General features: G+C 46.8%; 1 protein-coding gene across 1 annotated transcript; it reads left to right on the top strand.

Annotated features, from left to right (window-relative positions):
- Window positions 1-89: 89 nt before the first annotated feature.
- PAGR1 (PAXIP1 associated glutamate rich protein 1) lies at window positions 90-8,266 on the top strand. The gene is made up of 4 exons (XM_061590654.1): window positions 90-474; window positions 4,980-5,402; window positions 5,989-6,071; window positions 7,879-8,266. The coding sequence occupies exons 2-4, from the start codon at window positions 5,008-5,010 to the stop codon at window positions 8,061-8,063; spliced, it is 663 nt and encodes a 220-aa protein (XP_061446638.1). The 5' UTR covers window positions 90-474; window positions 4,980-5,007; the 3' UTR covers window positions 8,064-8,266.
- Window positions 8,267-9,646: the final 1,380 nt, after the last annotated feature.

Below are 9,646 nucleotides of genomic sequence, written 5' to 3'. Positions count from 1 at the left end.
CTAGGTTCGACTATTGCAGTCTAGTTAGTTGGCTGAAGCGATCCATTGTGCTGAGTTCAACTTTTGCTTATGGGGTGGGGTGGGGTGGGGTGGGGTGGGGAATGAAAAAGATATAGGAGGAAGAGCGCGCGAGCTGTGACATCCGGATAGACTTTGTTACGGCACCGGATGGGTGAATAAGCTGCTGATTCCCGCACCGTCCCTTGCAGGCCACCTGGTGGGATGGAGCCCCCAAGACTTAGTTAACGATAATTATTTGTGCTTAGTGCTGAGCCCCGGTACAAGTAATGTGATGTGTCCCTGAGCATGTGTAGAGTGCTTTTTAAAAAATGGGAGCCTAAAGCAATGAGCATAATCCAGCCAAAGTTAAACACTTTAGAAGTCTCGTAGAATGAACATAGAACCTGATCCAACACCTTTCCCCCTCCTAAAGGGATATAAGACCCTGTGATCAACGGAGAGCTTTACTCACCGGTAAGTGTTCGTGGTTTATTCCTCCAGTGAAATCGGTGACCTTAAAGAAATGCTTAACTCACGCTCACAGTTAACTAAAAGAAGTGTCTAAATTAAGAGTTGGTTGCACAACTCTTCTTTAGGGTGAATGGTCAAGACAATTACCTTTGGTTTTTAAATGAATTATTTCTTAGCATACCAGGCCCTGCTTACTCTTGGCTGGACTGAAAAAAAGAAAGTGAGGATAGTCTAATGTTATGGTGGCTGTCAGGGATGTACCTTTTGGAAAGGTATGTTGGTAGTCCAGAATGATTGGTAAAAGGTTTCTTATTGGAAGTAGGTGGTTAGGAGAACTCTTCTCTCAACTTTTATTTCTTTATTACTTTTATATCACCTGTTCTCCAAGGGGCACAAGATGGCATACAAACATGGTTCTCCCCCACCTGATTTTATCCTCACAACAACCCTGTGAAGTAGGTTAGACTGAGAGGCTGTGACTGGCCCAAGGTCACCCAGTGAGCTTTATGATCAAGTGGGGATTTGAACCCTGGTTTCCCAGATCCCACTGTGACACTCAACCCTCTACACCACACTGGCTCTCAATAGCTTCCAATAAGAAAACTTAAGCCTTTGTGGAAGCCTTGGCAGCCTCTAGTTGGAGGCTTGTGAGGCTGGTGTGGGAGACCGCATGACAGCAGCTTTCTGAGATCAATGAGAGAGAACTGTGGTGTGAAGGCTGCTTCTTGCTGAGCAACTGATTTAAAGTAGTTGTTTGGCAGGAATGGTGATGTAGTTTGCCTCCATCTCCTGTTCTCTACTTGTAGTTTTATAAATAAACCAAATATTACAAAACAGCATCAGTCTCCACCAATCTTTTCTTCAAAAGGAAGACAGGACTAGGGAGCAGTTGCCCATGGAACTTCTCATTAGTAACTTTTCTTGAATGTCCAACTTGAGAATAATTTCTTTGTAGTTTTATTTTCTTGCTGTGTTTTCAAGAATATTTACTTTATGTTTTGTTTCGTATTCAGTTTATATTACAGCAGGGGTTCCACGGACTACAGTTTCGGTACCCCTGCTCTAGATGATGTTGGACTCCATCAGCTACAGCCAGCAGAGCTACTGGTCAGGAATGATGGGAGTTGCACTCCAGCAATATCTGGAGGGCCACAGCTTCCCCATCTGTGCTTTAAATAATACTTTAAACATTGATATAACACTTTCAAGAGTTCAGAGTGCTTCACATACATTATCTATTTATTCTAATAGCAATCCTTATTGCAGCTCAGTAAGGCAAGTCAGGATTATTTTTTGCCCATATTGAAGGGGGGAAGGATTGAGGCTGAGAGAGAGGAAGGGCCATAACTCTGTGGCAGAGCAACTGCTTTGCATGCCGAAGGTTGCAGGTTCAGTCCCTGGCATCTCCAGGGAAGAGCCAGCAGAGACCCCTGCCTGAAATCCTGGAGAGCTGCTGCCAGTCAGTGTAGACAGTATTGAGGTAGATAGACCAATGGTCTGCCTTGGTATAAGGCAGCGACTTATGTTCCTGCAAGAGTAGGTGACCACTTAGTGACCTCACAGACTGGTGACTCAAACTGGTGACTGCCTGATTTGTAGTTTAGACTGCAGTTGTATACATACGTACCTGGAAGTAAGACCCAGTGAACTCAGTGGGTGTTAACTTCTGTATTAAACATGTATAGGATTGTGTTCCTTGTCTCTTAGGAGCTTCACCAGGTTTTAAAATGTTACATTTAAAACCCAGCAATACCTGTGTGGAAAAAAATCAAACTTCACTAACTGAATGTAGATAGTGTAATCTCAGTTGAACTAAGGATTCGTTTTCCCCTATAAGCTTTCTTCAGGGGCTTTTGTGAAAAGTAATATTTTCCCTTCTAAACCGCTGTAGGTTTCAACTGAGGCTATCCTTTTTTAGGAAGCCACAGCTGTGAAGGCCTTGCTTCTCTGTATATGGCTTTCCCTTTCTTCAGTAGGAGAGATTTTCAGCAGGGCCTCCCTGCTGATCTTTGCCACTGCTTGGGCTTCTAACAAAAGGGTTTATTTTTGCCACCAATATGATTTTGAGATCTGCTTGGCCATCGCAACAAACAACATGGAGGTCCTTATGAGCAGCTTTGGGTTGTACACAAGTGCCTTATGCATAAGAACTTCAGCCACCAGGTGATGGGGTTAAGAACATTAGTTTAGAGGAACAGGCCCAAGATCTAATGTTTTGAAGAATAATAGGTTTCCTGCAGTGGTGGAACTTGCTGGATAATATTGATTGTCCAAGTGCGGTGAGAGAGGCTCCCTGAATATGCGCATACTGAGGGGAAGAAGAAAAATGAGTTTCCTGGCAAGACAGCTGTTCTTGGGCTGCTGTCCTCTTCCCGGTCTCCTTGGCTTGGCAGAAGAGCAGTCTAGCAAGGTCTGTGGGGAGTTGGAGGCTTGACATCCAGTGTATTAAACAGCAGGGGGGAGCTGGCTAGTGTTGCCATGAAGAGTTATCGAAAGTCAGAAGACTGATGCTAAACAGCAGAAGAGCTAAACAGGAGTTTGTTGGGATGAGAAGCTAGCAGCTGACTCACAGGGATGTTGCACTAGGAGTTTCCATCCAACAACTGAAGGTGGTTTTTTTTCCCCAGTCAGCCTAGCTGCCAGTGTGGTGTGGTGGTTAAGGTGTTGGACTACAACCTGGGAGACAAGGGCTCAAATCTCCACACAGCCAGGAAGTTCACTGGGTGACCTTGGACCAATCACTGCCTCTCAGGAAGGCAATACCACTTACCATGAAAATCCTATTCATAGGGTCGCCATAAGTTGGGATCGACTTGAATGCAGTCCATTTCCATTTTCTAGCTGCCCCGCCCTTCCTGGTGGACTACTGGGGCCCTGATCCTGACCGTGCTTTGGGTAAGGATGCCTCCTTCTCAGTAGAGCCCTGACCTGGACTGCCTCATGCTGCCAGATGAGCACTGGAGCTTCTAGTCTTGGGCTTGCTGCTGCCTCTGCTGTTGAGATCACGGGGGCAGGGAGTCCAGATCTGAGAGTGAATCCTGTCAGGGAGCCTGAGATCCCCTGATTCTGAGGTTCCCTGGATGGAGTGCTCTCTGAGTGTCTCCCCTTCCCTGAAGGGATGAGGGTTGCTCCATCATGATTTCCTGACTTTCTCTGGTCTTGGAATGCAGTAGGACCTGTGGGAGTTGCCCTCCTCTAATGAGGAGGCCTTACCTGGTCCTAGTTTTAGGTGCTGGCTAAACCTGACACCTGCCTGGGCTAAAGCTGTGACTCACCTTTCTGTAGCATAGGCAAGAAGATGGTTTTGATACACTGGGAGTTGGCTTGAAGATGGGGATGTGAAAGACTAGATGGGGGTGGCATGGATTTTGGTGCTATTTTCAGGGGGTAACAAGTTTGAGAGGGAACATTCCATTTTTCTGCTGTTTGGGTGGATGGTGCCGGATTCATGCTTGGATTTACCTCAATGGCATGAAAGTGAAGTTTAAAAATAGCCACTAGGTTGGTATGTGATACAAAACCCTGCTGCTCTGGGCCAGAACAAAGGATGGTACCCAAAAGCCACCATGCTGTAGTAGTTAGAGTGTCAGGCTGGGAACTGGGAGACCAGGGTTCATATCCCTGCTTGTCCATAAAGCTCACTGGGTGACCTTGGGCCTATCGCTGTCTCTCAGCCTAATCTACCTCACAGGGTGGTTGTGAGGATAAAATCACAAGGGGGAGAACCATGTTTGTATGCCACTTTGAACTGCTTGAAGGGAAGGTGGGATAATAATTCCAGGTTGGTGTGGATAGCATGAGGCATTTATCCAAATGACAAATGCATTGGAAGTTAGGCTGGAAGTTGTTGAGATCAAATCATGACTACCAGGTTGAAGCAGCTGCTGGTGGCCAACTTTCCTCCTCACAATGAGACTGCCACTGTGACACCTGGTCTACTTTCCACCCCATATTACTTTAGGATCTCAACATGGCTCTAAACAAATAGTCATGACATTTGCATCCTATCCTTTTTCCAAAGAACTTGGGATGGCACATAAGAATGTAAGAAGAGCCCTGCTGGTTGAGGCCAGTGGCCCATCTAGTCCAGCGTTGTGTTCTCACAGTGGCCAACCAGATGCCTCTGGGAAGCACATGTGGTATTTCCCAGCTGCCCCATTTTATCCTCACAACAATCCTGTGAAGTAGGTTGGTTTTGGAAGATAGTGACTGATCCCAGCTTGTTTCTTGACTGAATGGGGAATTCTGAACCCAGATCTAACCAGTCCCGAGGTTCAACACTCTTTAACTGCTACACCACAGGTGGGAACTCTTTGGCCTCTTGATGTTGCTGAACCACAGCCTCCCCAGCAAGCATGGCCAGTGGCCAGAGATGATGGGAATTGTAGTTCAGCAACATCTAGAGGGCTGTAGGTGTTTTCCAAAATGGCTGTTGTCTTGGACTGGGCAAGTCCTTGGCTCATTGTGTTAGGGCCCAGAAGGCTCACTATTTGCCCTATCTCTTTCAGTTCTGTGGTCTCTGTCTCGCCTGCAACCATGGAGGAGGCCAGCACTGCGGAGGAAGGGGAAGTGACCTCAGGAATGCAGTCCTTGGCAGTAGAAGATGGGCCTGCCTCAGAGCTAGCTCCTGGTGCTGAGGAAGAAGATGAGGCACCAGAGGAGAGAGAGGGGGAGCAGTCTAGGAAGGGAGACGAATCTGCTGAGGAAGATTGGTGTGTGCCCTGCAGTGACGAGGAACTGGACTCCCCAGACAGCTGGATGCCTCCCCCCAAGGAGATCCGACGTCTCTATGAGCTCATTGCTGCCCAGGGGACCCTGGAGATCCAGGCGGATATCCTACCAAGGCGCAACCCTACGCCAGAGCCTGACAGTGAAGATGAAGATAAATTTGAAGGGGAGCCTGAGAACCAGGAAGAGGAGGAGGAAGAGAAGTGAGAGTGCATGAGGTTTTGTTTTTTGCAGGGAGCAGAGGGTGTATACAAATTGTGAATACAAATTGGAAAGGAGTTTGGGGTAAGGATTCAAGGTCTGAACCAACCATATGAACCAACCCAAGCCCTGCGTTCAACATTTGAGGCCCTTCTTTGTGTGCCTTTTCTGAGGGTGGTGTGGAGGGTGATGACATGAGAATGGGCCTTCTCAGTGGTGGCCCCCCACTTATGGAACGCTGTCCCTGGAGAGACACGCCTATCTTTTCTATCTAACAGTAGGCGCCGGCAAAAAAATTGCCCTTCTCCCAGGCATTCGGCTCTTAATTTGGGGGGGGGGTTGGAGGGCTTTTGATGTTGCAGCTTCTTTTAGGGGCTGGGTTGTTCCACCATCTTATCCTTGTATTGTGTTTTTTAACTTTTTTATATGTGTTAGTTTTTTATTGGTTTAAATCTTTTTATTGTATGTTGCTTTGGGTTCATTTTTATGAAGAAATGCAACAAATAAATAAATGGGGGTGGGGGAAGAGGAGGAAAGGACTGCAGGCTGCGGTGGTGTGTTGATTCTCATTTTCTCTGTCTGCTCCAGGCCCCATATTGCAACGGAGTTTGACTTTGATGATGAGCCTTCCTCCCCGAAGAGCTCCTTGATTGATCGTCGAAGAACCCCAGGTATGTTGAAAAGCCTGACTCCCCTGCACTGGAACTATTGGATTTCTCTCTCTCTCTCTCACATGCACACACACACTCTCCCGAGATCCTGGAGTCATGCTTGATTGCTCTTGCCCTCTTCCGACAGGCCCCCATTTCCAACCTAAGGATTTAGATCATGCTTGAATTCACTCTGTCCTAGCTGACTTGTCCCACAATACTAACACTCATCTCTCTAACACAATGGTATGGAACCTTTTCTCTATTGGGGACCATTTCCTCTCCAAAACATTAGGGGCTGCAAACATGTATAAGCACTCCTGCCTACAGAACTTAGAAAGGGGGACAGCTGACTTGATCAGGGCTTCCACCTTTATGGATTGGGCTGGCTGTCAGCTGGCCTGACCTGCGCTTTCAAAAGTGCCTCTTCTCAGACACGAGGGCAGCATCTCACCTGATAAGGGAAAGCTTTAGATCTTCCACCCCTGGTCTCACTTATTTAAATCCCAGGATTCAGGAGTGCTGCAGAGCGTCCCTCCTCTCTGTAATAGAAGTTAACATGTGAGACATCCCTGCTAAAACAAAGTGTCTGGCAGAGTTTCCAGCTGTCTCACCCAGGAGTGGGGAACCTTTTTGGCTTGGTGGGGCCCCCACCCTGCAGACCAACTTTGGAAGGTAGGTGGGATAATCCACCTGTCAAAGTCTGCTACATGGTGCTTCCCAAGCACCCGACAGCCAGCTCATTGTCCGGTGCTTGGGAACCACAGCCCGAGGAGCTTTGCTGCTCCTGTAGCACCAAGCAGCTTGCAGTGAAACCATGTCTGAAATGGAGGGGAGATAACTCTCTTTTAGCAGTCGTTTCAATGGAAACCACTTGGTGCTCTTGGAGCAAGGTATGCTCCCCCTACCCATCTACTGATGGGTAGTGGGAGTGTGCCTTGCTTCAGGAAAGGAACAATTGGAAGCTCACTTTAAGCTTCCGATTGTTACTTTGTACCTGCACCGTACCTAGTTTTGCTTCGCCTTCTTATTAAACTTGTTACCCACCATTCACCAGTAGGCCCAAGGACGGGTCACAACAATATAAAATACTTATTAAAACCAATTTAAAACCAATTACATTAATAACTAGAGAGGGTCCTAAAATATATATCAAGTGTCAAAAGCCAGGGTGAAGAGGTGTGTACAACTAAAGCTGTACAGTGAAAGTGCAGATCTCTGTGGGGTAGCAATTCCACAACTTAGGGGCTGCCACAGAGAAGGCCCTCTCCCGAGCCACACCCACTCCATCCTTCTGAGAGTGGTAGAATGGTCAGGAGGGTCCCTTCTGCCGATCTCAACACCTGAGAGGGTCTGTAGGGAATATGAAGTCAGGTGCCGGGCAGGTGGGTGTGGTTTAGGGAAAATGGCCTTGTGGACAAATGGGGAGGCCTAGCAAGTCAGGTTTGCCCTGGGAGCTGGGTTTTCCTTACCTCTGCTCTAGACAGAAACCAACTACTTCTTGGCCTTATGGCTAAGATCAAGTGTAGACAGAAACCTGGGAAAGGGAGGAGGGTATGCCATGTGGGCCTATGTGGCATGCTTTCAATTCCTCAAAGGGATTGGGAAACGTCAAACCTACTCAAAATGTAGGGATGCACAAGATGGAAGGCAGAGATCCCCTTACCTCCGCTGAAACAGCATAGATTTGAATATAGCTAGGGAGGAACATGTGTTTTCTAGCAGCACCTTGCACTTGAGGCCTGCCTGTCATTTAAAAAACATTGACTGTATGTCAGCTTACTCTTCCCATTGAGTGTACAAATCCTAATTAGTGTTTTACGTTCAGGGACCTTGGCTAAGAGCCAGAAGAGAGAGGCCCGCCTGGACAAAGTGCTGTCAGACATGAAGCGCCACAAAGTCTTAGAAGAACAGATTATGAAGACCGGCCGAGACCTCTTTGACCTTGACTCGGATGACGTGCCCACTCCAAAACGGCCACCGGGTCTCTTCTTGCGCCAGCGCAAATACTGACTGCAGAGCATAATATAGGCCTTTTGAATTCTTTCAGGCCAAATGGAACCACGGGCTGCTAGGTCCCAGTGTAAGGGGAAGGAAATTACTGGACTGACTCATTGGGTCAGGCAATGTACTTTGGCTCACATTTTGCACTGGCTGCAGGAAGCACTTGCGTTGGGTTATTTGAGTGTAGTAAAACTCTGTGAGATTGTTTTTTACTTGCTGAACTCTCACGTTTTTGTTCTTACGGTAATGGGGGGAAGTTGGAAGTTGGAGAGAGAGGGACAATATTGGGAACCACAATTCCACTCACCACGCTCTTAATGGCAATTGTCGCACCACCCTCTGGTAAGAGTGATGAGCCCAGTCTTCTGACCTTGGAGTTGGAGAAGGTGTGGGGAATATTCCCCACAGTTGTGCTGTGCTTTGGGAGGCCTTCCACAAGTACAGTGCAACTGCTATAATGATCCTGTACCCCTCTCTTCTCCGTCCCCAAGCTTGGCGTTTCAAAGGGGATTGTCCCTGACCTTATGTTGACTTTAGGAGTGTGAGGTCATGGACAGCAGTATCAGATCAGAGACCTGAAGGGTGTGATCCTTGTAACTGCAAATCATGACTGGCTATCAAGACCAGCCAAAATTTGTGGACCCATGAAAGCAGCATGAACAGGCAGGGTGTCTCTGTGTGTGGGTAGAGCATGCAGACTGTTCTTCTTCCCACCTCCTACAGCACGCAAGGACACAGTGAAGCTCCTGGAACTGTGTGTACTGAGAAGCAAATGTCCACCTTGGATGTTTCTGAGAGGCAGAGAAAAAGCTTGTTTAGGAGGAGCAGGAAAGAAACTGGCTATGTCAGGTTTGACAGATGGTCTCCATATGGCTGTTCTTTCTAATCGTATAGCAGATTTTTGTCATTGTATTTTAAAAACCTGTCTTAGGAAGGATAGAAAGGATTTTTTTAAAAAAGAATTAGAAGCTGGTGTTGAACTCTTAACAAGTCGCCCTGGGCTCCTTCTGGGAGGAGGGGCAGGATATAAATTAATAAATAATAATAATTTGTTAGGTGCACGCAAGTGCCTTGCAGTCAATCCTACATATATTTATTCAGAAACAAGACTCACTTTGCTCAATGTGTAAGGTTGCAATCCTAACCCTACTTACCAAGGAATAAGCCCCACTGAATTCAGAGAGACTTAATTTTGAGTAAGCATGGTTAGGATTGCAGCCTAAGTCTGTTTGAGGTTATAGCCTCAGAGTCTGAATCAGTGGGTTTTAAGTTGTCAAGCCTAATTCCTATTTGCAGCCAGCAAAATAAAGATGCAGGCAAAACATGGATATAAAAGGCAGGCAGAAGGACTTGTCTGCTTTTGTGTATCAGTATTCTGGTCATGGCCCAGGCCTGTGCTGATAATTCTGACTCCGCCCCTCCCATGCATTCAGTCGTATCAATTATGTTAATAACTCTCATGGAGATCTCTAGTGATATATTGGTCCCTGAAGCTATTGAACTTTTTGATCCAATTAGCAGCCTTTCCTCAGACTGTAGTTTGTCAGTTTCTGAGTTGCAATGCCTCAGTCTGATGATTTTTTTTAAAACAT

The sequence above is a fragment of the Rhineura floridana genome, chromosome 11 (assembly GCF_030035675.1).
Source record: "Rhineura floridana isolate rRhiFlo1 chromosome 11, rRhiFlo1.hap2, whole genome shotgun sequence".
NCBI lineage: Eukaryota > Metazoa > Chordata > Lepidosauria > Squamata > Rhineuridae > Rhineura > Rhineura floridana.
This window is presented reverse-complemented; position numbering and strand designations above follow the sequence as displayed.